At 50.5% G+C, this 25,689-nt stretch overlaps 12 protein-coding genes across 12 annotated transcripts; 5 read left to right on the plus strand and 7 right to left on the minus strand.

Moving 5' to 3' along the window:
* Window positions 1-554: 554 nt before the first annotated feature.
* On the minus strand, window positions 555-1,485 carry N7446_000072 (tudor domain-containing protein; the record flags this gene model as incomplete). The annotated part of the gene is made up of 4 exons (XM_058508839.1): window positions 555-643; window positions 692-881; window positions 929-1,384; window positions 1,435-1,485. The coding sequence occupies 4 exons, from the start codon at window positions 1,483-1,485 to the stop codon at window positions 555-557; spliced, it is 786 nt and encodes a 261-aa protein (XP_058377818.1).
* A 1,286-nt stretch (window positions 1,486-2,771) lies between these two features.
* On the plus strand, window positions 2,772-4,661 carry yap1 (putative bZIP transcription factor AP-1/Yap1; the record flags this gene model as incomplete). Its single annotated transcript, XM_058508840.1, has 5 exons — window positions 2,772-3,069; window positions 3,150-3,223; window positions 3,280-4,018; window positions 4,082-4,457; window positions 4,511-4,661. The coding sequence occupies 5 exons, from the start codon at window positions 2,772-2,774 to the stop codon at window positions 4,659-4,661; spliced, it is 1,638 nt and encodes a 545-aa protein (XP_058377819.1).
* A 1,072-nt stretch (window positions 4,662-5,733) lies between these two features.
* N7446_000074 (uncharacterized protein) lies at window positions 5,734-8,117 on the minus strand (the record flags this gene model as incomplete). Its single annotated transcript, XM_058508841.1, has 4 exons — window positions 5,734-7,546; window positions 7,670-7,781; window positions 7,852-8,002; window positions 8,109-8,117. 4 exons carry the CDS (start codon window positions 8,115-8,117, stop codon window positions 5,734-5,736), a joined length of 2,085 nt encoding a protein of 694 aa, XP_058377820.1.
* A 529-nt stretch (window positions 8,118-8,646) lies between these two features.
* Window positions 8,647-10,864, minus strand: N7446_000075 (putative glutaminase; the record flags this gene model as incomplete). The annotated part of the gene is made up of 2 exons (XM_058508842.1): window positions 8,647-10,376; window positions 10,426-10,864. The coding sequence occupies 2 exons, from the start codon at window positions 10,862-10,864 to the stop codon at window positions 8,647-8,649; spliced, it is 2,169 nt and encodes a 722-aa protein (XP_058377821.1).
* Window positions 10,865-11,226: 362 nt separating this feature from the next.
* Window positions 11,227-12,352, minus strand: N7446_000076 (putative NAD binding Rossmann fold oxidoreductase; the record flags this gene model as incomplete). The annotated part of the gene is made up of 3 exons (XM_058508843.1): window positions 11,227-11,967; window positions 12,027-12,274; window positions 12,328-12,352. 3 exons carry the CDS (start codon window positions 12,350-12,352, stop codon window positions 11,227-11,229), a joined length of 1,014 nt encoding a protein of 337 aa, XP_058377822.1.
* Window positions 12,353-12,896: 544 nt separating this feature from the next.
* On the plus strand, window positions 12,897-14,918 carry N7446_000077 (uncharacterized protein; the record flags this gene model as incomplete). Its single annotated transcript, XM_058508844.1, has 10 exons — window positions 12,897-12,931; window positions 12,987-13,000; window positions 13,049-13,063; window positions 13,115-13,267; window positions 13,316-13,647; window positions 13,701-13,962; window positions 14,011-14,421; window positions 14,467-14,573; window positions 14,633-14,732; window positions 14,779-14,918. 10 exons carry the CDS (start codon window positions 12,897-12,899, stop codon window positions 14,916-14,918), a joined length of 1,569 nt encoding a protein of 522 aa, XP_058377823.1.
* A 628-nt stretch (window positions 14,919-15,546) lies between these two features.
* Window positions 15,547-15,822, plus strand: N7446_000078 (uncharacterized protein; the record flags this gene model as incomplete). The annotated part of the gene is made up of 1 exon (XM_058508845.1): window positions 15,547-15,822. One exon carries the CDS (start codon window positions 15,547-15,549, stop codon window positions 15,820-15,822), a length of 276 nt encoding a protein of 91 aa, XP_058377824.1.
* Window positions 15,823-16,009: 187 nt separating this feature from the next.
* Window positions 16,010-17,707, minus strand: N7446_000079 (AATF family protein; the record flags this gene model as incomplete). Its single annotated transcript, XM_058508846.1, has 4 exons — window positions 17,608-17,707; window positions 17,449-17,551; window positions 16,600-17,389; window positions 16,010-16,570 (listed from the first exon to the last, which is right to left on the minus strand). The coding sequence occupies exons 1-4, from the start codon at window positions 17,669-17,671 to the stop codon at window positions 16,010-16,012; spliced, it is 1,518 nt and encodes a 505-aa protein (XP_058377825.1). The 5' UTR covers window positions 17,672-17,707.
* A 192-nt stretch (window positions 17,708-17,899) lies between these two features.
* Window positions 17,900-19,382, plus strand: N7446_000080 (Mrp/NBP35 family ATP-binding protein). Its single transcript, XM_058508847.1, has 4 exons — window positions 17,900-18,002; window positions 18,125-18,260; window positions 18,358-18,477; window positions 18,545-19,382. The coding sequence occupies exons 1-4, from the start codon at window positions 17,919-17,921 to the stop codon at window positions 19,198-19,200; spliced, it is 996 nt and encodes a 331-aa protein (XP_058377826.1). The 5' UTR covers window positions 17,900-17,918; the 3' UTR covers window positions 19,201-19,382.
* A 285-nt stretch (window positions 19,383-19,667) lies between these two features.
* On the minus strand, window positions 19,668-22,445 carry N7446_000081 (uncharacterized protein; the record flags this gene model as incomplete). Its single annotated transcript, XM_058508848.1, has 2 exons — window positions 19,668-22,322; window positions 22,377-22,445. The coding sequence occupies 2 exons, from the start codon at window positions 22,443-22,445 to the stop codon at window positions 19,668-19,670; spliced, it is 2,724 nt and encodes a 907-aa protein (XP_058377827.1).
* Window positions 22,446-22,923: 478 nt separating this feature from the next.
* On the minus strand, window positions 22,924-23,898 carry N7446_000082 (cytochrome and DOMON domain-containing protein; the record flags this gene model as incomplete). The annotated part of the gene is made up of 1 exon (XM_058508849.1): window positions 22,924-23,898. One exon carries the CDS (start codon window positions 23,896-23,898, stop codon window positions 22,924-22,926), a length of 975 nt encoding a protein of 324 aa, XP_058377828.1.
* Window positions 23,899-24,526: 628 nt separating this feature from the next.
* On the plus strand, window positions 24,527-25,379 carry N7446_000083 (cupredoxin domain-containing protein; the record flags this gene model as incomplete). Its single annotated transcript, XM_058508850.1, has 3 exons — window positions 24,527-24,910; window positions 24,958-25,061; window positions 25,111-25,379. Coding segments are annotated over 3 exons (729 nt in total), but the record flags the coding sequence as incomplete, so codon positions are not given.
* Window positions 25,380-25,689: the final 310 nt, after the last annotated feature.

Genomic DNA, 25,689 nt, shown 5'->3' on the forward strand with positions numbered 1-25,689 from the left:
ACCATGGAAGTCTTCAATGACAAGGGAGAAAGCAAGTGACGTGAAGGCGGAGACTACCCGTGAACATCCCCCGCACGGTCACGCAAACAAGGAAGCTAACGTCAGGCACAACAAGCTTGCCTGATTACATGTATGGCGATGATTTGGCAGTTTATTCAACTGCTTGGCACTGTAAATCGGACCGGATTAAATGTTGATTATAATTGTTTTGTACTAAGAGACAGTTGGTAATATATATATATATATATATCCTTTGAACTACCTTGTCTTTCACTTCAGCTTTACTGGGACACGGTGGGACGCTTCTCAAATGCTCATGATTCATTCCACTAATAAAATACAAAGAATTGACCGACTCCGAGCTGAACCGCATTCTATGAACAGGAACTCCTAGTCTCAAAATAGAGACAAATATGACATCTGCACCGCCAGTGTTTCAGTTAGCGATGAGAACAGATGCAAGAGCTGAAGGAGATATCATCAAATAAAAATGGAAAAAGACATAGCCGTATGCCCAGGGGGAATCATCACAATGCGGTCTGGCTACATAAAGCTTAGTAGCCCTCATCCTCGGCCTGTTGATAGGTGTGGCGGGTTCGGGTGGGATCTTTGCGCATCTGCTGACCAGAACCTGTGAATCCCACTGACAAAAGTCAGTATCGTGATACTCGAAGCAGAAAAGGGTACATACCTCGTGCGTTGACACCATCACCAGTGCGGAACATGCTGTCTTTCTTGCCAAACTTGCCCCTGCCCTTAGTCTTGGCAGCAAAGTCTTTCCACTTGTTCTTGCCCTCCTCAAGCTCGCGATTAGCCTTGACCTTGCGGGGTGCCTTGGCGGGACGAGCCGAACCATCGCCTTTGGCCTGGTCGTTACGAGCCTGGGTCGCCAGCGTAGGATTGATATCTGCTGCAGCGGAAATCACACCGGGGGTGGGGCGGGCGAAGATGCCGAACTGCTTGAGGTTCCATCAGCCTTGCGCTTGCGAGAGTCAGTGCCAGAGATGGGTCGGATGTCCTTGGCTGTCAAGTTTTCCACGTTCGCATATGACTTGAATGAAACCAGGTAGACCGGGTTGGCCGAGGATCCGGTGATAGAGGTGATTTTGGCCGGGTAGAACGAGTTGTCGCCAGAGACCCAACGGGCCAGGACGTTGTCGTTGACTGAGAAATTCATTGGAGTAGGAGGGGCTTCCTCTGTCGTAACGGGTTTCCGGGCGGCATTATCTTTGGGTCGAGTGTCCTTGGGAGGAGCAGGGTTGGTCGGCTTGAGTTCGGCGATGGAAGTTTCCGTGAGGAGTATGAGTTCTTCGAGTTCAGTTTGGAGAGCCTGGAGTTCCGTGTTGTCGGGGTCTACCTGCAAGCTCGATACAACGGTTTCAAGCTGATCATGTGTCAGTCCGCATTCGCGCGCGAGGATAGTGTCTGGCTGACCTGAAGCTTAAATTCCTTCACCTCTGCCTCCAAGGCAGCGACATCAGCCATGATGAAAGATTGGATCTGAAGATACAACGATTTGGAGAATGGAGATAGAAGCGGAGGCAATGCGGAGATAATTCATTGATCAAATTCGTTGATTTCACAATCATGTGATTGTTCACCGCCTTCCTATGTTGCCACTAACATAACATAACCTATAAGTTAAGCCTAAAATACATGGATGGTCATGTCCAGGTAAGTATCTATCTAGCTCTAGAGGTAAGGACAATTTATGTAGAAGAAACACCATTGGAGATACAATTGTACAACCCCTCAAATTAAGCCTGGTGTACGTATTCCGTACACAAACATGTATACAGTGAGTTCCCTGGTGGATAAGATATAGGTAAGAACCCTGGGGTTGTGATAAGCATAACCTCCTTTAACCCACTTTCGACACGCAAGATCCGCATTGGATATGCATTCTTAGCCTGCTGAATCTTGTTTTCGTTGGGGTTAACAAACGGAGTAGGGATGGACACCTTAAGTTAGAGTCTCTACGTCATACTGTAACGAGAACGAAAACGAATGTAGCTGGGAATGCCTATCATGACATTGGGAGTCTGGCCTGATTATGATCGGATCGGATCAGACACTGAATCCCCGAAGTCGGAGAATTCCAGGGATGAGTCAGATGTACGAAGTAGAAGCTTGAAGAAACTCCACCTTGGCCAGTGAGAGAAAAGAAACGAAAAGAAGTTTTGGCGCTGATTTCAAAGCATGGCAGATCGGTCCGAGGGGGCGACCCCAATGAACCAATAATAGGGCTGTATGTCTCACCGCCCGTGCGATCGCCTCTTCCCCCTCTATCTCTCTCATCATTTCGCTCATACTGCAGTACGACCAACTCCCATCCCTCTCCCCTCAGACACTTGTTTCAGGCATCAGCCTCGTTCCAATCTTGAGCCACATTGCCGCAATCTGCCTAGCGGGGAATTTCCTCGCCTCAGGCCCCTCAGCCTCTCCAATCCTTTCTTCCTTTTCCTCCTCCCCCATATTGCCCCATCCATCTCGTTTCTTGATTTGCAATCTGATATCAGTTATCTGATATTGATATCTGATCTTGCCTCTGACGTTGCCTCTGATCTTGCATCTGATCAGAGCTGTTCAAGTCCAAGCTGTCAGGCTGTGAGACTCGAAGTCTGAATCATCGACCTCGCCCTCACGACTTCGATATCGTTACGGGCGGGAGGCCCGGTCTGCTGCTTCTGTATTGAAATTTATTGATCCTCCATTGACATCTTCTGTCCCACCGCCTTTTCCCCGTATCATCTTGCCTTAAATCTGTCACAATGGGCGATTACGATCAACGATATCAGCGAGGTCTTTACCTGTCCCCAAATCAACAAGACCTCCTGCTTGCCGCTCTTTCTTCCAATAACCCGGATCACACGCATCAGAATGGGACTCCCCGGATCAAGACTAGCCAGAGCCCGGACCAAAATTCGTCCGGCCTGAGCGCCCCTCCGTCGGGCGGGTACGAAAACACCCCCCATGTGAATGCCTATGGTTTCGGAGACGACGAAAGCCCCTTCCTTGACTTTACTCCCGACGTCGATTTCGACTTCCCCGGCTCGGCTGATCTCATCGGTGACTTGCCAGGATCGGCTGACTACGAACTGGGGAGAAGCGCAAGTCCCTCGACGGAAAGTCGGATCTCGAGGGCGAAGAGACTGGAAAGAAGCGCAGAGAGAGTGAGGCCAAGAAGCCTGGCAGGAAGCCATTGACCTCGGAGCCCACTACGGTATGCCTCTCGAAAACTCTTGGAGGGTGAAATTCTGGGGCTAACCCATTGAGCAGAAGCGCAAGGCACAGAACCGTGCCGCCCAGCGAGCTTTCCGCGAACGAAAGGAGAAGCACCTGAAGGATTTGGAAGACACAGTGGAAAAGCTACAAAAGACCTCGGACACGGCCAACCAGGAGAATGGTTTGTTGCGTGCGCAGGTTGAGCGTTTGCAAGTCGAGCTCCGTGAGTACCGGAAGCGCTTGTCTTGGATGGCTTCAGGGACAGGTAACGGCATCTCGGCTATGAGCTCAAACTCAATCCCGAATGCTCCGTCCAAAGGCTCATATGGCCTTCAAAATAACGAGTTCCTGTTCGATTTCCCCAAGTTTGGTGATTTGCCGGGCGGTCATCTCTTCAATGGACAGGCCAAAGATCAATCCAAGTCCAATCAAAAGGCCAATGACAACAACAACCGCGCACCCGGTGTCTTGGGTCGCGACAGTCTGAATAATGCTTCGCGACCTTACGGTGCTGGCTATGCCTCGTCAAACAGCGCAAAGTCGGATGGAACCTCCCACAGAACCCCCCACAGTGCTACTTCTGCTAAAACTTCTTACTCTGGGTTGAAGTCCTCAGCACCGACACACGACAACACCAACTCGGATTCTCCTTCGTCTTCCTCCGATTCGCACCAAAGCCAGCTGCTCTCGTCTAACGGCACATCTCCTGAGCCAAGCTTGAACTCTCCCCCAGATGGCAAACAGCACGAATTGGGACCGGGTGACACCTGCGGAGGGCACCTTACCATCGATGGTGAGAAATCTTTCTGCGCGCAACTAGGCATGGCCTGCGGCAACATCAATAACCCCATCCCAGCATTGCGGGATAGCAAGGGCAAGTCCCACAGTTTTTCAAGTAGTCTGCCTCCAGCTGAGGCCACAGGTCCAGCTGATGATACTCAAGATCTTGGAATTGATTGGCTGGCCCATCAAAATGGCGGCCAGTTCGACCCGGTGCTCTTTGGCGACTGGCGAGAGCCTCAGGACGCTGTGCTCTCTCAAGACTTTGGCTCATTCTTCAATGATGCCTTCCCTCTGCCAGACCTGGGCAGTCCGTCTCACAACCTCAGTGAAGTCGCCACTGACTCGGCACCTAAGAAGAGTTTGATCAGCCTGATTGACAGCAAGCAAGAGGAGGATGAAGTTGTTCCAGGAGAAGACAAGTCGCAGATGTTGTCATGCACAAAGATTTGGTTTGTTCACCCTGCAAGATTCCCTATGTGTCAGCTACTGACTCGTTATCTAGGGATCGTCTCCAATCCATGGAAAGATTCCGCAACGGCGAGATCGACGTCGACAACCTTTGTTCCGAGCTCCGCACCAAGGCACGCTGCTCTGAGGGCGGTGTGGTCGTGAACCAGAATGACGTTGACGACATCATGGGCCGAGCCAAATAGCTTGACCACATCTACGGTCATTGCTAGACCCTTAATTCACGATTCACGGCAAACACCTCACTGATACTCGCGCTCTTGTTTCAACGCATACCCAACATCAATCAAACATGGAACCCACACGGCATTACGAACACAGCAGGATAAAAGGAGGAACAAACGGACAGGCCAGGAATTCCAACATTTGGATACTCGGTCTTTGACTTTGATTTATTTGAACGCCTATGGCAAACCACTATCCATCCCAATGGAACACGAATTCCTATCCTCTTACATTTTTATCACTTTTTGCTATATGCACCGTTTTCCCCGTTTCAGTAATTTGTTATTTGAACTTCCATCTTGTTCTTAAGATCGGCGAATGGAGACTCGGTTCGACACGCAGGTGGTCATCTTCTTGAATTATTTACATACGGGATGGCGCTTCCATTTCCTATTGTACGGAGGGACTGCGGATACGGCGAACTTGATTTGAGGCCGGGACTTGCACTCATTTAAGAGTCTGTACTTTTTTTGTAAACAATCAATTCCCTTTATTGGATTTTGGCAACTATTTCCTGACATCTAGTCCAGTTAGATTGAGGATACAACTGAAATACATGGACTAGACTTGGAGTAGATGATCTACTGTGTTCAAGAACATAGAGCGAAGCTGCTAGGGTATCGATGTGTCTCCACGAAAATAGAACTAAAGTACAAAAAGAAAGGTGGCATGGTGTATTCTTTTTTTCATGGCTTGTTTTTTTTCTCATTTTGCTTTCTCTTCCTGCTTTTTTTCCACTCGTTCCGCGAACGCTCTCTCCGCAGACTTCACCACTTCACCATTCAATCATTCCCCGAGTCCACCAGCTAGAAGCCATCCAAGATTACCGTCTCAGATAGGCCCCGAAAAATGATCAAGTAAAGCACGTCAGACTCAGGAAAAAAAGGGGGAACTGCAAATATGACGGGAAAAAAAGGACCACAAGTATTAGAATATTGGGTTAACATCAAGGGGCGTGCGAAGACCAGGGCAATCGAGCGAATCTCGACGCCCAAGAGAAATATCAAAACGAGAGAGTCCAGGTGTCACCGCTTAGGCGTCAGTGGACTGGGCCGGCTTATCGCCGGAGGGAGTAGAGGAAGCGGGAGAGTCGTTTGAGCCCGCGCCGCTCTTGAAGCCTCCACGAGCACCTCCACGGCCGCCACGGCCACGCTCACCACCTCGGCCGCGGCCCCGACCACCGAAGCCACCACGGCGAGCTCCCTCGCTGTCACTGGCGCTCTGGTATCCACGCTGGCCTGCGCTAGCTCCACCCCGAGTGCTGGCTTGCCAGGTGCCGGCGCCGCCCTGGGCACGGTTGTTGCCGCGGTCCTCGAAGTACTTGAAGTTGGGCTTGCGGGGTTGGCCTGGAGCAACATTGGTAACCTTCTTGTGTTCAACGGGAAGGTGGTCAAGCATAGCCTTGGCCTCCTCGATAGCCGAGAAGGTAACAATGTGGTTGAACTTGCCGTACTTCTCCACCTTGACAACCTTGGACTTGTCCTCTTCAGGGATCAAATCACGAACGGCCTGCTCATTCTCAACGTTGGACACAAAGAGGATGTTGCTGGGCTTCTTCTCACGGGGACCGGGAGAGTCACTGGGCTTTTCGTGGGGGTTGTTTCCGTTGGTGGTGGACTCCGCGGCCTTCTCCTCGCCGGCTGGCTGAGCAGAGGCAGTGGTAGGGGGCTGGGGACTAACGGACTTGGGGATAACGGGAATGGGGGAAGCGCGAGCCTGTCCCTTTTGGCCCTGAGGAATGGGAGGACGAGCAGGGGGAGCCTGGCCAAACTGAGGAGCCACAACGGGGGTGCGAGCAGCACCAGTAGGGGCAGGAGAGGCAGTGGTGGCAGGAAGACCGCTGGAGACAGGTTGAGGAGCACCGCCGGCCTGGGGCTTGCCACTGCGGTGAGCAAAGTTGAAACCCTGAGCCCGCATCTCTGTAGCGATGCGTCCGCCCTCAATCTCGAGGACCAGGTAACCGAATGCAGCATCTGCCAAGTTGAAGTTCCACATGTTCTTGAAGGCACTCTCGTCGACCTGACCAGCAGCGTTGCCGGCGGCAACAGGGCCACCGAAGGGGTTGCCGCCGTTGGCGATGGAGGGCATCTTGGCAACCACATCTAGGGCGTTCTCTAGAAGAGTCTTTTGGCCATCGTTAGAAGAGATAGCAGACTCAACCTCACTGCGAACAGTCTCCCAAACATCAGTGAACGAAGCCTTGGATGCAGCAAGCTTGCCACGGTAGTGATCGAGAGATGGGTTGACAGAGAACTCGTTGTAGGAGGAGCCGTAGCGGAAGTGGAGACCGGCCGAGATCGAAAAATCGGCCTTCAGGGTGACGGATAGTTGGTTGAGCATACCCTCACGGGCGGGGGAGGCGTGAGTGACGAAAACACGCGTCTCCGAAGGATCGTAAACCCGGTTCGCTGTGTCGATAAGCTCGCCCATCTGCAGTAGCGTTGTCCACATGGTGCCCTGTCCACCTGCGATAGTCGTCTTTCCTTCACCGTTGTCGAACAGCTTGTGCATAACCACAGCACCGCCCAGACCCAGCAAACGAAGCTTCACTCCACCGATATCGAGCAGGCGGGAGTTGGCTTCATCAATAATATGCAGCTTATCCACTTTGTACTCGCCGGAGCGGAATTTCTCCAGCACGCGCACATCTTCACAAGCACCCCAAACTGTGTATACCGGCACGTCGAGGGTGATTCGCTTGTCGAGAAGCATAGAAAGCTCGGAGAGGGGTAGCTGATCAGCGGGGAATCGCTGCTTGATGGACTGCTGAGGGGGAACCTGTGCGATTGACCGCTTCACATTCTCGGGTAGAAGAGGAGAGTATTGTGCAACGTGCTTCAAGGTCCTGTTAGATTCCCAGGTTAGCTGATGCTCTTCGGTCTCGTTACGGTGGATGTTCGCTGCCCAGTGAAGAGGTGACGTATTGGGCAGCAAGAGTCGCGCCAGACTGATTGTAAGGTAAACTTACTTATCCGCAATCCGCTCCAGTGAGGTATCATCGTAGAAACCGAAGTCACCCGTGTGGATGATGTGGTCTGCGCGAGCCTGCTTGGCCAGTTCATTCAGAGACTTCAAGTTTCCTGTTGCACGGGCCCATTAGTCCATGGTCTCACCCTTGATTTCAAAATAACATCACCAGAGGCGACCTACCTCGTACGTCCGCAATACACAGAATTCGAGTGGGACCGCTTTGAATCACTCGGCCATTGTTAGGGAGAAGCGGCGTGGCACCGGGGACGGGACCGGCGGCCGCACCGTTCGCGAGAGGGTAGCCTTGAGGACCGAAGTTGTGAGGGCGGGGCTAGAAGAGAGAAGAATAACCGCGTTAGCTTTGGACTGCCGTTTCTCGCAAGTGTCGCGCATCTAGAAGCTGTTCCTAGGGGAAACGGGGTCAAGGAGCCACGTACAGAAGCCATGAGTGTCGTGTTATCAAAGGTCAAAGGTGATGGAGGATGGAGGGTATTGGCTCAAGAAGGGGGAAATGAAGAGGGAAGAAGTGGAAATGGAATCGAAGGGGAACTTTCGATGGAGATTGACTTTCCATGAAGCAACAGGCGTGATGCTGAGTAAGCCCCCTGGCAACACCCAATGGGGAAAAGCTCTACCTGGCACCTTTCTTACTTCTTTGTCTGTTGTTTATTCTATGCAATTGTTGCCTTCTGATTGTCTTTGCTGTACTGCTTATACCCCATGGTATTTGCCTAGGTAGGCTACGGAACATGTTGGACAGGACGTATGCCTCACTAGCTTGACGGAACTGGTTGTGGTATGACCATTTCCCAGATCAGATTTACACCCAATAATACTAGATATGCATGCCCGGGGATCTACCGTACAGTATTCCTACCAGAGAGTCAGTAGAATGGAATGCATACCGTATATACTGCTGTCTTTTATTCTTCCAACCTCAACGAAGTCAAACGTAGCATAGCTATTGCATCAATATCATAGCTCCTGAGACTCAAACATATGGTTCTGCCCATGTGTCTTTTCTGCAGACTCAGACGCTGGTCTATGGACATGACTCGACAAACATTCAATAGACCTCGGCCCCTTCAGTGCCAACAATGCGAAATGACCGCCGACAGTTGGACGTGCTCGACACAAAATGGGAACACCGGGCTCATTTCCGTGTGCAGAGGTAGCAACGTATCGATCAGAAAATGGCCAGTTGTGCTTCCCATTGGTCATGAAAGCCCACAGGTCATCGACGAACTCATCCCGAGTGCTCGTATCAAAGGTGCCAGCCAGCCACATATTCCAGTCTGACTTGGCCCAATCCTGACGATTGTCGAGTGGAACACCATACTCGCCTCGAACAGTTGCAAAGAAATCACTACCCATCCGGTAGGCAGCATCGGGGAACGTTTTCAGGTCCAGCAAGACATCCGGGAAGAGGTTGTATGGGGTCTTCCAGGTTTCTGGATAGTCAGGATATTCCAGCACAAAATGTGTCTTCTGTTTGTCTGTCCCCAGACCTTTTTCGAAAAAGAGACTCGCGTGCTCTTCCCCAATACGAGAGTAGTACTTGTTCCCACTCATCTCCCCGAATGCTTTGAGACCAACCGCCGCTTTGATTGCCAGATTTGTCTCATTGGCGAGTGGCCCAGCTGCGTCATTGGAAGAGAGCTGAGTCGCAATACTGATACTATTGTCAACCAAGTAGTCGGCGTACTTCTGGAAGATCTCTGTGTACTGTGAAGTCCATTTGGTATCACCGGTGGCGTAAGCATATGCAGAAGCTAGAACCAGAAGGTTTCCACACTCCTCAATGGGCATGGGCTCTGCTTGCTGGTCATCATGTCCAATGGCGTGAGGATAATGAGTGCCCAGATCATGGATTGTGTATGGCAGATGCCAGCGACCAGCAGCGAGATACTTCATCACGGGCTCCAGTAGCAGGCGAATGTAATCCGGATCCATGACATAGTAAACTGGGAAAGCGGGCATAATCACATCGATAGTGTTGATGTTTCCATCACTGGAAAGTTCCTTAATAAAAGCCAACACGTCGTTGGTGTCGAGCGTGTCGTTGGCGATAGTCAAATCGATACCTCCGTATGCTTGTCGAGTTGACAGAGCGATGATATCTGCATACTTGGGACCTGCAGTAGCCGCAGACAAGGTGACAATTTCCTTATCTAGCTTCCATGACTCCAACAATGCGCTGCCATAATCGTCCAAGAAGAATGATAGCGCACTTGAGGTTGTCGGGTACTCGGCCCGATAGTAGCCAGTGTAGGCTTCTCCGAGATAATTGATGGCAGATTCCCTCTCGTAGCCTACCACAAAGTTCACTGAGAGACCATCTGTGAAATGACCTAAATCGTGAACTAACGCGACGACACTTCCATCACTCCAAGTGTCGTCTTTCCCAGAGAGCACACCGGATTTCACAAATTCACCACGCACTTTCTCAGGCTTTCCTGAGAGGGCAGATACTGTGCTAAAGTTAGAAGGACGAGAAGCCAGGATCGCTTGACCCCAAAGAGCCATGTCATCTGCCTCGGCATACAGTGGTGCATCTTCAACCGTAAGTGAGTAGATGGCCAGGTTATCCTGCTGTTCGAAGCCACGCTGCGAGCGACGTGCCTTGCCGGTCCACCTGGCATCAATATCCGAATAAACTTGGATATTCTGACCGTTTGATCCAGACACATGTACAGTCAAGTAACCTGATTTCGGTTAGTACAAACAACAAAACAACAACTGAACCAAACCCACTAAAAGGAAGCGACTGCCGAAGATAATTCGATGGAGAAACCGGCGACAGGAAATCCAGCGTGACCTCCACAGAACCAGCCATGAGGTCAAAGACAGAATGCGTGGCAGTAAACTCAGCCCGATGCACGATCGCAGGGCGTATATCGCTTGCTTCGGGGGTTGGCACACCCATCAGACTATACGCCTGTCCATCAACACGGACAATAACCGACCAGCCAAGGTCCTGACCTGCCCAGAACTGGGGTTCGGAGTAGGGTAAATGCTGGACCCTGTCGCTGGGCATCCATGCCGACAAATATGGGTTGCGCACTGCTAGCGGGTAAGATGGCGGGAGTACTGGGTGATGGGTTACAGAGCCTGAGTCCTGGCCGGAGAAGAACGAGAATACTGAAGCGCAGAGGGAGCCTAGTCCCAGTGGACTTTGTAGATTGAATCGCATGTTCAGAGGGACCGGCCCTGTAACAGTGAGATATGTTATGAACCGCTCCGGGCAACTAAGTATCGAAACGAACGATGGTTTGACGATGTCAAGGTAGTTGCAGAAGTATAAAATATGTCAAGGGCTGCGCCCCTTGTCGATCAGCTGGCGTCATCTCGGGGAAACCCCACACTTTCAATCCGTACTTATCTTAGTTAAGTCATATACATGTACTTAGTTACTTAGTTGGTTATTTACTCAATCTACCCTCGACGAGTCTGAAGTTTGTAAGACTCATAGGTTAGGGAATATACAACTTCGGGTCTCTTTCGTACCAGAAACAGTTCAGTGTTTCATTATCCATCTAATTTCTCTAAAACACCCTACAGCTGGGCCTTCTCAATCCGACGTCCAATCTCATCGAAACGAATCTGTTTTCCAGATACAAGGGACTCCTGAAGGTAAGAACCAATCTCAACAGCCTTGACGGCATTGGTCAACTTCATAGGAAGCGGCGTGTTGTCCAGGCAGGCTGCAGTAAAATCATTGGCCTCTTGCACAAAGGCCGGGCTGAAGCGACCCATGAAGTTGGGAGGGATCTCGCGAGTGATGCCACCGGAGTGGTAGAGGTTGACAAAGTTGCGCTGTGGATTGCCGTTGACGGTCAGCTTGCCCTCGGTGCCAATAATCTCAGTGGTGTCTTCCTGGCCGGCAGCCATCATGCGGGAGCAGTAATAGTAGGCAATCTTGCCATTCCAGAACTCCACAATGCCGACCGCATTGTCGTAGTCGTTGTATTTCTTGAGCTCCGGTTGCACTGCGGTGATACCATGGGCAGAGATGCTTTTGGGGAGGACGTCATCACCGAAGAACCACAGACTGAGATCAATGTCATGCACTGACATATCGACGAACACACCACCGGACCACGCGGCGTATTCAACATAGAAGCCCGAGGGGTCAAACTTGTCGCAAGTTTGGCTGCGGATAATGGCTGGTCTTCCGATGAGGCCCTGCTCCATCTTGGCATGGGCATCTCGGTAGGAGTCATCAAAGCGTCTTGAGAAGCCGCACATCACCTTTAAGTGAGGCTTCTTCTGGGCAGCTTGAACCACTGCTCTGCACTATAATTGGATATGGATCAATATTGGCTATGAGCCGGAGGAAGCATATAGAATCATACCACTTCGACATCGGTGGACAATGGCTTCTCGCAGAGAACGTGGAGGTCTTTCTCAATGGCCTTGATAGCCTCCTCAGCGTGAACAGAGGTAGCAGTTCCAATGGCCACGGCCTGCAAGCCGGGGTGTTTGAGCATCTCATCGTAATTGGTGTAAAGAGTCACACCGTGAGGCTCCAGGTTCACTCTTCCCCATGCAATTTCAGTAGGGTCGGGGGTGAAAGCTGCAACTAGCTCTGCCCGGGGGTCTTCTGAAGAAAGTTGGTGGCGTGCAACTTCCCGACACGACCTAGGCCGGCCATACCAACTTGAAGCTTTTGAATGCCCATTGTGTTGGAGGTATTGGAAGTATTGGAACAAGTCGAAAGGAATCGATAATTGTCTTCTGTTTTCCTCGTCCCATGAGGGGGTTTAAATAGCTTTGAGGGCAAACCTCCCGCATTGTGAACATACCACTTTCGATCTCATAGGCAAAAATCCCCGCGAGAAATGGTGGAAGTGGAACATGAGATACACGGAAAGAATTGCCGGGAAAAGGAAAAGCCAAGTTCCACTTCAACATGGAGAAGTGATGGAAGAAGTGATATACACACGCACAATTATTTATACACCCAATAGGAGAGCGAGCCAAGACCCATATTCTACTTACTCAATTGGTCAGAATGCTGCATACTAACCCAACTAAGACAGGCACTTTGCTTATATAATGATTGTGCGTGCATGTACCAACACATTCTCCCCGCAACTCCAACTTCCACTTCCACTTCCACAGCCAATGCCGCAGATCAATGAGAGTAGTGGGTCATATTCCCGGAAAGAATCCCCCCTCTTCACTGTTTGCTCAGACAGCAATTCATTCCATGCAGATGTCTCATGTCGTCCAAGAGAAGTCGCCTAGTGGCTGGTTGGTAGGTCATAGATTATCCCGTTCTATGCACGATATGAACTAATTGATTTGCTCAGCCAACGATGTCGTGGTAAGTGTCTTAGGGGGTGAATTGAACTAATTGCTGACCACTACATAGTCCGACACCTGAAGTGTAAGCTACATTGTACCTGGAATGGCACACTTGACTAAACTGGAAATCAAGGTGATCTCAATGACCAGGATTGCGGGCACTGTCAACACGCTGGCGTCGAATGTGATCGAACCAATATCCGGTTTCGCAATGGTCTTTTGCTCCCCAAAGAGCCTGAACTTGCGTTTCCGGATCAGAGTAGCTGGCCCCAGCTACATGGCCAAGGTTTGTACTTTATGTGATTTGCTGCAATCAATCTAACTTATGCTCTAGTGCGCTTCCACAATGAAACTCCAGAGATCGCCAGTTTGTACTCGGCTTTTCCGCATGGCCAATCAACTGCCATTGGTAATTCAGAGTATGGTTTGGCACTCGGAGAAAGGGAGAGACCTGAGAGCCGGACTGTACAGCAGAGTATACAACCATTTGCAGCTACTGCCTTGACGCCAATACCAGCTCGCGGTGCAGAAAGCCACTCACCGTCCGCCTCGCCGTTGTCTTCTCCAAGGCCAATACAGTCTAGATCATCATCAAAGCCATTGTATTCTCTGACTGAAAGAGAAGCTGTGTTGATGAGAAACTACGTTGAGAACATGGCCCTTTGGGTGCGTATTTGCTTAGCTGCGAACCGATTTGCGACTGACAACTAGAATTTCAGGCTGACATCACGGACCCCCAACGGCACTTTGAAACTGAGGTTCCAGCTCGTGCATTAAATGAGCCTTTCTTACGTTATGCGGTATTTGCATTCTCATCGCGCCATCTTGACCGTCAGGATGGCAGTGATGTGACAGAAGCACTGCAACATCACAATTGCTGTGTTCAACTACTTATTCCGGCACTCTCTGAGCCTCGAGAACATATCACTGAGGATATTCTTGCAACAGTTGCTATACTTCGCCAGCATGAGGAAATGGACGGTATGCATACCGGCAGCCGTATAGCTCATTGGCACTAACACTCTCTAGGGGAGGATAATCAATTCCATCTTACCGGCACGACACACATATTGAACACAGTATCAACCTTTGGCTCATCAGGTGGCTTGGGGGAGGCTGCAGCTTGGCTCTGTTTGCGTCAAGACATCTATATCTCTCTGACCACTCAACGGCCTCTCCGAACTGATCTGCAAAGTTTTTATCAATCCGACGTGTTTCGAAGAAATGACGATTTTGCATGGTCTAGCCGAATGGTATTCTTGCTAGCCAAAGTTCTCCAGAGTGCTTTTACCGACTCTGCGACAGCACATGGCATAGGAGCCGAGATTGACGAATGGTACTCCACTAAGCCATATACATTTGAACCTGTCAGGTCTGTTCCACGAGGTCCGGAGCCCGACCAGCGATTTCCGACCATCTGGATGCTATTGCCCGTACATGGTAAGTGATGCCGGTACATTCGAGAAATCCAGACTGACTTGCTAGTCATCGGCATTCAATACTTCCACCTCGCCAAGATTGTCTTGGCGCTCTCGGAGGGATCGAACGCATCATCCGCCTATGAAAGTCTACGCCACTCTCGAATAGTGGAGGTTCGACCATCTCTTCTCTATTTTGTCGGTCGGAAATACTCACAATGCTACAACGCTAGAAAATTGTTCGTCATCACCTGCTCACCGTGCTGGGTCTGGCCCATTCAAACAGCAAGGCTGAAAATACCCTGTTTACTGCACGGCATAGTCTAGTGGCCTGTGAGTTACCAATGCCATTTCAGCTCGCCTTTAACTAACTCGGAAGGGGGATGGGTCCTTCGGCATCGCCTAGATCAAAGGGCTGCGGAGGCTCTATTGCAAGCCATGCATGCAAGGACCGGCTGGAATATGGATTCGCTCATCCAGTCATTGCGGGCACAGTGGCAGGAGGTGGATGATAATTGACAGTCCTCATGCCAGCGCCAGATTCGTGCCCACAAAGAAGTGCCGTGGGTTACTGCAGCCGATCTAGCGGCATATCCGAGCGCAAGAGAAGTATAGCAACTATACCCGACAAAAAGAGCAAACATGCTATAAATGTCCAGTTCATGACCAAAGTCCAAGCCCAGGAAGTCCAAGAGTCCAAGAGTCCAAGAAGTCCGAGTGTACATTCAAGTGTCAATCTTCACCTCCTTTGGGCAAATCTGACGTCTGGACCTGGGGCCTTGCATCATTGTAAGGGGGAAAGACCCACTCAATATTTAAATCACCGCGCGTTCCTGGACGATCCTCCCTGATTCTTTTCTTCTTCTCTTCTCATTTTTACTCGGCTTACTCGATACTCTATTCTCTCGGACCTCAAACATTTACGAAATCCTGCAAGCGCCACCCTTGTTCAACCCCGCAAATCCACTAGCGTGTGGAGGCGTTTTACCCCAGACCGCGTGACAACCAAGACGCTTTTTCCTCAGGAACTACAAATCTGCGCTCAGGATTGATTCTGATCCTGCAAAGCCTCAAGCCTTTCAAATCAACTTCCTATATAGCATCCACCATGCAAAGTCCAATCCTCTCCCTTTCTACCATCCCCACAATGGGCACAAAAGAGTGCGCAAGCACCCCAACCTCGCCCCCACTCTCAAGCGCAATTCCTCCGTCATACAACGATGTGAGCGGCGCAGTCGTCATTGGCGCCGACGGCAAGCCTCACTTTCTATCCGCAGAAGAAGAAGTAGACCGGCGATTGCGACTGGAACAAGCAGTCCGCGAAAAGATGCTAGGGCTACCACGAACAACGCAATTCGAATGGCCACAAGGTACATCAACCGAGCAATTACCGGCCTATTCACCACGGGAAGAGAAGATATGATTTGGTTGCATGTATCTTGGACATAAACATTGAAAGCGAGCGAGATACCCGGACTACACATGTATATAATACCATACCCCCACTGAACAACAACTGGATTGAATGCAAAGAGATTCGCCTTTTATTTCATGGCCGTAACCACTATAGTACAAAAAAAGATGCGTATGTATGTAAATGTGCAGACCTTCTAGTTTCGGAACAGTCGCAAACCACCTTCCTCACGGTCATCATCCTCCGCCTCGCTCCCACTCTCATCGCCCTCACCGAGGACGCCACTAGCCGTCCGACCAAGTAGAGAAGCGAAGAACTCGTCGCGCGCGCGCGTAGTCCAGGAAGCCCGATCGTCAGGAGCCATGAAGTTCTGCAGCTTCTCATGCACAGTATAGCGCATCTTACGACCCTTGGAGGCGCGGGTATCGACATCTCGCTTCACCTTGTCGTTGCGCATACCGGTGACGGGGTGGATGGGCAGACGGGAGGGCAGGTGGTGCAGGTCGAGACCGTTGGTCATAGCCTCGGAGGAGGACATGCGCTGCTCAACAAGGTCTCGGAGAAGGGACTGGTAGAAAGCGCCGTCGTCGTAGAGGGGTTCTTGCTGGTCGGACGAAGAGCGGGCGCGCTTGGAGGATCGTTCGCCAATCTCTGTGGCGACTTGGGCGTCTAGGACGGCTGTGATGGTTTGCTGGCGGCCTGCAGCGCCGAGGAGCTTGCCGCGGGCATTGGGGAGAGATGCAGAGGCGCCTCGGACCTTGGAGGACCATTTGTCGAGAATGAAACGGCGGTGCGAAATGGATTCGGATTCCAATTCGGACATGCGCTCCCAAAGTGAGGCGGTAGTGGTGGTGGGAGAGGCGGGGAGGGTCTCTTGCGCTTTTTGCTGTCGTCTTTGGAGTTGGCGTCGGCGAGGGCGGATCGCAGACCCTCCAGAGTCGACCATAACGCTAGAGCTGCTGATTCTGCCGATTTGATCGCTTCCTCGTCGACCATTTCGTCGTCGCCGTCCGCGTTGTCTCCATTTTCGTTAAATCCCAAAGAAGCGATACTGTTCACAGCCGTCAATCCACTCTGGAGCTTGATACGGGTGTTCAGCAAGGCATCAAAAGTAGCACGCTGCTCTTTCACAGCCTTGCCCTTGGTAGCATCGGCCTTGGCCGCTGAAGAAATCGTTGCAGCAATGGACTTTTGGTCTGTCGCCATCAATCTCCGAAGTTCATCGCGGTCACCCGAGGCGGGGGCGCTTGTTTCGGCACTCTTCTTGCTCTTGCTGGACTTCTTTGGGCGTGGTTCTTCCTCCTCAGATTTCTCGCTCTGATCATACCCCTCTTCGTCGGAGCTCTCTTGATCCAATTCATCCTCCTCGTCGTCGCCCGATTCTTCGGCATCCACTTCAGAGCCGAGATCTGAGCCTTCGTCGTCAGACCCGCTCTCCTCGGAGCCAGAGTCTTCGTCGGAACGAGCTGCAAATGGATCATCGTCACTGTCAGCGCCTAGGGCGTCTCTGCTGACACGGGCGCCTTCATATTGTTTTCCTAGGGCGACGGGGTCTTCCTTGCGGAGCTTTCCTTTGCTATTTCAATTATTAGTATGTGGTATGTCGTTATATACGATTGAGTATTCCTCACTCACCCCACAGCTTGATAATGCTCCCGTCCGGCGTTCTCGTCAGGCTTCTCGACATCTTCGTCATCGCTTGACTGGCCGCCATTCTCAATATCCTCCGGATCGAAATCTAGGTAAGAAGTCAGCATTGTAAGTCCCAAGGCGACATATCAACAGTGGTCCTACCCTTAGGTGTGGGATCTTCAAAATCAGCCAGCTGATCAGCCAGCGAACGTGTGCCTTTCCCCATGCTGTTGCTTGTTTGCTATGGAGAAAAGAAGATTGCTTCGCGACTTTTTTTTTGCGGTTTTTCCGGATAACGGATCAACTGGCCTATCTTGGACTAGCGGCAGGCGGTCTACGTCTGTGGCCGCCACGCGGTCAGTGCGCTGGGCGGTCGGAGCTAGTATCGGCAGTATCAATTATCCTCACAGCTTCATGAACTTCTGTTCATATATTGTTTAGTCCATTTCTTAATCTGCTTTGCAATTGCCGATATGCTGGCATCTCCTACTCGTGGAGCTGCCATGCGTGTGAGACTATTTTCCACCTGCAGGGTTCTCCAACATGATAATCCTCTGGTCAGTTCTTACATCATCCTCGGAACTCTGTTGCTGCTTCAATAGTGCATCGACTGTCTCCAGAAGCCCCAAGCTATAGAAGGCTCAATTGATAAGGAATCTCAGCGACTAACTCTCAACAGGGACTTCCGCGCTCTGGAACCCCTCCATCCTTTCGTTCTCGTCGCAATCTCCCCGAAAAGCGGAAGATTCGAGATGTCAAGAAAGTTGTTGCAGTCTCGTCAGCAAAAGGTGGTGTGGGAAAGTCAACAATAGCAGGTGGGTCGTTTATTTTTTTTATATGCGCCTCAACTCCACTCGCAATGCAAGACTCAGAGAGCAAATTGATTGGACAAGCGCTAATGGTATACTTCAGTAAACCTCGCGCTCTCCTTCGCGCGCCGGGGCATTAAGACAGGTATTCTGGACACTGATATCTTTGGCCCATCTATTCCAACTCTTCTCAATCTCTCTGGCGAACCTCGCCTCGATGAAAGTGAGTCTCTCGTATTAGATCACCATCGGAGCGCACGCATCGATCGAAATACTCACATAGCCACTAGATAACTGCCTCGTCCCATTAACAAACTACGGCCTCAAATCCATGTCAATGGGCTATCTCCTCCCACAAACACAAGCCGACAGCACAACAGGCGAACTACCAATGGATACAACACCAATCTCATGGCGCGGACTCATGGTCACAAAAGCAATGCACCAACTCCTCCACTCCGTCTCCTGGGGACCCCTCGACGTCCTAATCCTTGACCTCCCCCCAGGAACTGGCGATGTCCAGCTCACAATCAACCAAGAAGTCATAATCGACGGCTCAGTCATCGTAACAACACCGCAAGATATCGCACTCCGCGATGCAGTCCGCGGCATCGGCATGTTCCAGCGTATGGACGTACCAGTCCTCGGAATGGTTCGAAACATGGCTTTTTTCGCTTGCCCGCAGTGTGGACATCAGAGCCGCATTTTCTCGCATGGCGATAGTCCGCACGTGCACGATGAGTCGCATGGAGTAGTCGCGGAGTGCAAGAGACTTGGGGTGGACTTCCTTGGTGACATCCCCCTTGATGCTCGGGTCTGCGAGGACGCTGATCGGGGTATGCCCACTGTTGTTGCGGAGGAGAGTGTTGAGCGTAGTGCTAGGCGTCAGGCTTTCCTTGATGTTGCGGAGCAGGTTGCGAAGAAGATTGGTCTTGATTGGCGTTGAAAGGGACTCTGCTTAATTGTGTAAACATATCATCGTTGTATATTATTATAAGACTTGCATCATCCAGTGGCTGGTTCTTGGCTACGGTTGTTTTTGAGATTGGAATTTGAGCTCCCCTCCCATGAATGTTATTTACGAGTTTGATTTACTGCATAAGCCTTTCGATAAATGCTAAATCGGGTATAGATTGTTCATTCTCTGAATTTCAAATGTAGGTTATAGTCGCAGCCAGAGGACCAGGAATGGGACCGCCAACATCGGGTATATCCAAAATCAAAACACAAGTTATAAGACAAAACGAAACGGTGGCTCAGGGAGTAGAGCTTCAACATGGTGAACGTGTACGTGTCCACGTAAGAACAGTTCAGGTATAAATAAACCAAATGTAAAAGATCCGAAAAAGATAGAACGAGAACATAAAAAATTCGAAATAGATCAGGATAAATAGCAGAGATGGCAGCCTATAGCTATAGGCCTTCCTCAGCTGTCTTGAAAACCTCTCTATCAGGCATGTCGGGACGCTGGGAAGTCGAATCACGACCAGCAGCAGAGAAAACCGAAAGTGTATCAGTAGACATTCGACCATTCTCGCTCGCCATCAACGGGATGACACCTTTCGCACCCAGTACAGCACGGTTGCTAGCACTATCAGACGCCATATTCATACGAGCAACGGAGTCCTTGTCGCCACCAACAGTACTAGCTGTGTCAGACACCATCTCGCTGCGACCGGTAACCGAGCCCGCAGCGGACCCTGGCCGATATCTACTGTTAGACAAGGAGATATCGGACTTCATAGGGATAGTGCCTGCCGCATGGAAGAGAGCTCTAGTGCTTGCGTTTTCATCGGTGAATTTGCGGTTATCCACCTCAGGTAGTATGAGAATTGGACCACTTTTCTCTGATAGAGGACGGGAGGCTGAATCGGGTTCAGTGGACATACGACCTGTAAAAGAGTCGGCCGTATTATTATTGGGATGTTCCTTCTCATCCCAAGTGACGGAAGTAGGACCGGTGGCGTGTGATTTCTCTTTGGTAAGGTCGTGATCCGCGGGAGTTTCGCCTTGAGGGTTCTTTGACGGTGTGCTAGACCAAGCTCCAGCCTGGCCAGCGTCAACACTGGGACGGGTCGAAGGCCGGCCAGATTGGGTAGCCTGCCGTTCCTTTTCCATTGTGCGCTCGTCATGCTTGCTTCCCCAGCCACTCCAAAGCATCATACCATAGTTCTTCTTGGCATGACGCTTTGGTAGCACGCCGGGAGCAGCACGTCGAGCCGCTAGAGAGCTTGCAGGCGGGCATTCACCATTGAAGTCTTGGAACCCATGAGCCAATTCCTTCATGCGGCGGCGTTGGACCCGGAGCTTCTCCTTGGAAAATTTAATATCCCATTCTTGCTTTGCTGCCAGCCACTTTCGAATGAGTTCAGGATTGATCGCGCCAATGTGAGCGGGCGGGATTTCTAGTACCGGATATGAAGACGGAGGATCAAGTGGGAAAATGTGTCCATGTTTATTGACACGTTGGCGAATCATGTGTTGATGGAATGCTGGTAGAGGATCTCCGGCTTTGCCGACGGACGCAGGTCTTTCTTTCGGAGCTGATTTGTTGGTCTCGGCTTGGGATCCTGAGAAGCCTTCCTCAGAACTGCTAGAGCTACAAGACGTGAGGGGCATCAGGACAGAGTCGTCTATAATATCAACGTCTGCCTTCTGCGCACGAGCCAAAGCCCAAGAACCGAACTGAGAGATAGATCGGAACATGTACTTGGCTGGCTGTGTGAAGCTGAGAGTGGGAGCCACATGGCAAAGATGGTCCCACACCTGAAGCTGTACATAGGTCGGTGCGTACTTATTCAAGGTCTCGCGGGTTGGGTCATTCTCGTCCAAATACACATCACTGGGTGGATATGCTGTCGGGTTGGCTGCTTTGTGGGCCACGTAGAACTGCTCATCACGAAGCATCTCACCGCCGCCGCTAATGATCTGAAGAGGAGGAAGGCCACCGAGTGAGGGTTGCAGGACAGGTGAAACAAGAGGGTGGGAGATGAGTTGATTTGTCGTGTACATTTGGATTTGATCCTTTAGTTCAATGGTCTTCCCATCCAACAAAACGTGTATGTTGTCAGGTTCAGCCTGCAGGGTAGCAGGATCCTGGCCCTGTTGTTGACCAGGGTAGGCAAGTTCGGTACGAGGAGGGGAGTTTTCATGAACAGTATATCCACGAACAGCTGTCTCTTCTGCCGCGCTATTCGGTGCAGGGATTGCTTTCTTGACATCCTCGGCAGTGACCGTTGGTTGCTGCGACATTTTCTTCATCTTCAGAATATCATCGGCGTTGGGAGGAGGCCAGGCGGTTGATGGTTTGTGACGGAAACCCCATGGAGGGATATAATCACCTGGATTGTGCTTAACAATACTCGGAAAAGAGTGCGTCAAATCAACCCAGGGCGAGATCAAGATAGCGCCTGCGGGCAGAGGAATGCCTTGGTCTCGCATAATGACCAGCATTGAGAGGGCCATGCCTCCGCCCGCAGAGTCACCAGCCAAAATGATTTCGTTGGGCTCATATGACTTGAGCAGCCATAGGTAGGCAGCCATTGAGTCTTGCAGTCCACATGGGAATGGGAACTGCGGTGAGAGGCGATAGTCCGGCGCAAACACACGTCCCTTAAGCTTGCGCGCATGGCGCTGCATCATATACCGATGTGTGTCGACACTTCCAAAAAAGTAAGCACCGCCATGGATATACAGCATCACTCGATTGGAGCGCTGGTTGGCTTTCTTTGTCTCATTGTAGTGGTTGCGCATCTCAATCCATTCTCCCTTCAACTCTTCAGATGGCCCACGCCATTGCCACCATTTCTCTCCCCCAACTCTTGTGACACCTTTCTGGCCCAGCTGCTTGACAATTGCATCTCCAGCAGACGACAGGAACTCATCGGGGATTGTAATGGTCTCGGTTCTCACCCAATGTGGGCTGGGCACCCATTGCCGGGTAAATGCTTGGAGGTCTTCGACAGGATGCTTAGACGCATAGTACAGGAATTGGCGCACGATCTGGATGCCCTCGTCGTAGGTGATATGAACTGTTGGTTTGTTGTGTAGCGATTTGCGGTGCAGGTACTACAATGCGACATCAGTATGAACTTCGACTTCTCCCTTCACACAAGAACTTACATGGCTGATCAGAGTATGCAACACTGTAGGCGTCAGTGCCGCACCAAGTGCGAATGTATGCAATGGCATTATATATCGTCGATGTCGCGTAGTTGCGACAGAGGCCAGGTGAGGTTTAGTTCCAAAGTAGAGTCCAGTGATATATGAGCCGATCTTATTAACGAGAGACAAAGTTCGGCCACCAACCCAATGCCTCGGTGAAAAGAGAGGAGAGAGAGAAAGAGAGAGCGAGAAGTGAACAAACACAGGGGGACTGCGATGATGTCATTGTCGATCTCCACTAACTTATGGAGAGAACCTCAACTCTACGCTAACACTCGACTAACACAACACTAGCTCCACTAATACTAACACTAGCAACGCAGTCACTACAAGCCACTTTGGCGTTTCTAGTCTCCACTTCGTTTCCATAGCCTTTGTCCAAGCCATACAACTGCGACATACCCCAGTGCAATGACTCCAGCCACAACGCTGGCCGCAATCACCGCCCCACGCGGCCCGTGCGCAAGCTTGAATCCTAGTCCAGCATTGATGATTCCCAGGATGATCAGGAGTCTCCCAAACCACCGATGTGTATAGGCAAAGGTCCCTTTCCACCAGTCCTCCGGAAGAACCGGTGCTGTAATATCCCCATGGCAGGCTGGAAAACAACGAGGCAGGCAACAATTACCATGCCGATAATGGGATGGTAGTGATGAACCAAGGAGAGATCCCTTGCCATGGAAACACCAACACCGAGGCCAGCAATGACAACAGCCAGAGTGAACAGTTGACTGGGCCAATGGAGATTCACTGTCCACTTCGCTGGGAAGAGATGGAGGCCCAGTGCGAAACATGGGAACATGACCACGAAGGCCAAGATCATGAGCACAGCATGCGCCGTCTGCTTCTTATTGATCATGTCTGAGAAGGAAGAAAAACTCGGATCTGCACTGGGAACAGACGCTTGGGCCAGTTGAGCGAAAGGGTTCTCCGAGCTGCCACCCGTCGCTTTCTTCATGTCGATAGACACGACACCCTGGTCATCGTGTTGGGTGATTGTCTCGGAAGCAATGGTTGATTCCAGCGAATCCCCGAACTTCACTGCCCAGATCCACGGACTTGAAGAGCTGTTGACATTTTCTGTTCCACCATTCCATTTCAGGCAGGTATCGCACCGGATATTGGCGGTAATGACTCCGTCGTGTACACCACTGCCATTGAGAATTGTGATTCGGGCGTCTTTGTTATATAACGGCTCGACTTCGGCTATGCCAGACCGTGGAGAAACTGTCACGTTGTTGCCGGAAGTATAAGTAACAAAGATATTGGCGCCTGCCATCCCCGTTCCTTGCCCTAGCGCAAACCATTGCACTTGACGGGTAGAATTCATTTGAAAGTAGATAGATCCAGAGCCGGATTGGGCGGTCCTATCGGGAACATTGATACTATAGGTGATTTCGTCGTGGCCGAGGGGGTGGAAGCTCTGGAGTTGGGCCAGCACAGGGACGGCCCAGAGCCAAGCGAAAACATGTCGGGCCATATTTATGAGGATTGCTGTCGATTTTCAGCGGGAAATGTTTCCTCAATAAATAAAGCGGCATACATGGCTCGGCTCATTGTCGCACGGTTCTTTTCATATCGACTGGGCCAAGACATTATTATGGCCGACTGTCGGGTAATTACCTTTAAATTCCTACTGTTGAAGTCAGTGTCACAGCCCAACATTTACTTGAAGTAGCAGTTTACGAGATGCCTAATAAGGTACTCCTGTATTGACGATCTCCTCGTTCTCGTTTTCGTAAAATTGGTTCGAATGTTGAGCCACTTGGGGGTCAAGGTTGATACGAAAGTTCCCAGCTGCGCCTCCACAGTGTGGACCCTGAGACGATCAGCAAATCAGCTGACAGTTCTATGGAGTGGCGCATTCTAAGACATCTTCATAAATCGAGCTCTATAGAGTGAAGAGCCCGAGGCCGTGTCTGTTTTGTACCTGGCAACTCTCATAAGCTTTTCGCACATTAACCTAATAGGGCTACCGTGTGAACTAGGTTTCGAGCTAAGTCGCTCCGTGGCTATGCCATAGATATCTATTCATGTCTATATCATTCACTATTTGGAATAGAATAGTAACCCCGCGGGGTAGAGGCGATGTTAGATATAAAATGTATCCCAACGGTACAATATCCGTTATACTTCAGAAAGCCAAGAATACCAAGATACCTTTGACTGCAACAATGTTGACCGCAATGATTTTTCTTCTTTTCGCGCTTCCATTTACCAATGCCCAGTATGGTTCAAACGATGCTAGCACGACAACTAGTGCATCGTCGAGCACCACAGCCTCGGCATCAAGCAGCACCCACAAAGTCAATGTCGGCGAAGACGGCTTTACATTCAACCCAGATACACTTACTGTATCTCCAGGAGAAAAAGTCGAATTTCATTTCTTCCCACAGAATCATTCCGTGGCCCAAGCTTCCTTCGATAATCCCTGTCATCCCATGAACACGTCAGGCTTTTCTAGTGGGTTCATCCCAACTACGACGGAATCAGTAAGTACGTCGGAACTGGATGAACCAATAGTACCTGACTCCAATAGGAAACCGTTTTCACTCTGACAATCAACGACACAACCCCAATCTGGTTCTACTGTGGTCAGATTGAGCATTGTCAGGCCGGCATGGTTGGGGTTATCAATCCATCGTAAGCATACCTTTTTTTTGGTGGATTTGGCTGACTATTGGCTCTTCAGATCAAATGGCCAGGAAACCCTTGACTCTTTTAAAAAGGCCGCCTCTACCGCTGAAGGCAGCACTATACCTGTAACTGTTCAAGGTGGTTTCCTGGGGAAGTCTGGAGGGGATTCCTCGAGCTCGAGCAGCACAACTAGCTCTACTGCTAGCCCGACTAACGCTGGTAATAGTGTTGGTAATGCTTTGGATATGTGTATTCTTCTGGTTTTGGCTTCTTCTGTTGCGCTTTCTATGATGTAGTAGGTTGTTGGTTCATTTTATAGTACGGTTCCTGGTCAGTGCAGAATAGTTGTTCCGAATTTGAGTATCCGTTTCTTGTTGTGAAGGCGCTGAAAAGTATCCGCAAATCTAAAAATAAATTCTTCTGTACAGAAACCGTAGGTACATGGAAATCTATATCATAAGTAAGCCCGAGAAAATCTCGAAATAAACGAATAACCTGGAACTGTCCAATAGCTGAGCGGGTGTCGTCAACGTTCTTCACGCTCGCTTACATAGGAATACTGTTAAGACGCAGTAACGCAATACCTTGTTCTAGAGTGCATAAAGCGCGTAGCACATAGACGATGAGGATCGCA

The sequence above is a fragment of the Penicillium canescens genome (assembly GCF_028828765.1).
Source record: "Penicillium canescens strain IBT 15451 chromosome Unknown utg000001l_segment0_segment0, whole genome shotgun sequence".
Lineage (NCBI taxonomy): Eukaryota > Fungi > Ascomycota > Eurotiomycetes > Eurotiales > Aspergillaceae > Penicillium > Penicillium canescens.

What these genes read in the sequence shown, in the direction of transcription:
- N7446_000080 (XM_058508847.1), top strand. Translation starts at nt 17,919, where the DNA reads ATGCTGGCATCTCCTACTCGTGGAGCTGCCATGCGTGTGAGACTATTT. An exon ending in GGGAAAGTCAACAATAGCAG is followed by an intron (nt 18,261 to 18,357) that starts GTGGGTCGTTTA and finishes GGTATACTTCAG; the next exon opens with TAAACCTCGCGCTCTCCTTC. An exon ending in CGAACCTCGCCTCGATGAAA is followed by an intron (nt 18,478 to 18,544) that starts GTGAGTCTCTCG and finishes CATAGCCACTAG; the next exon opens with ATAACTGCCTCGTCCCATTA.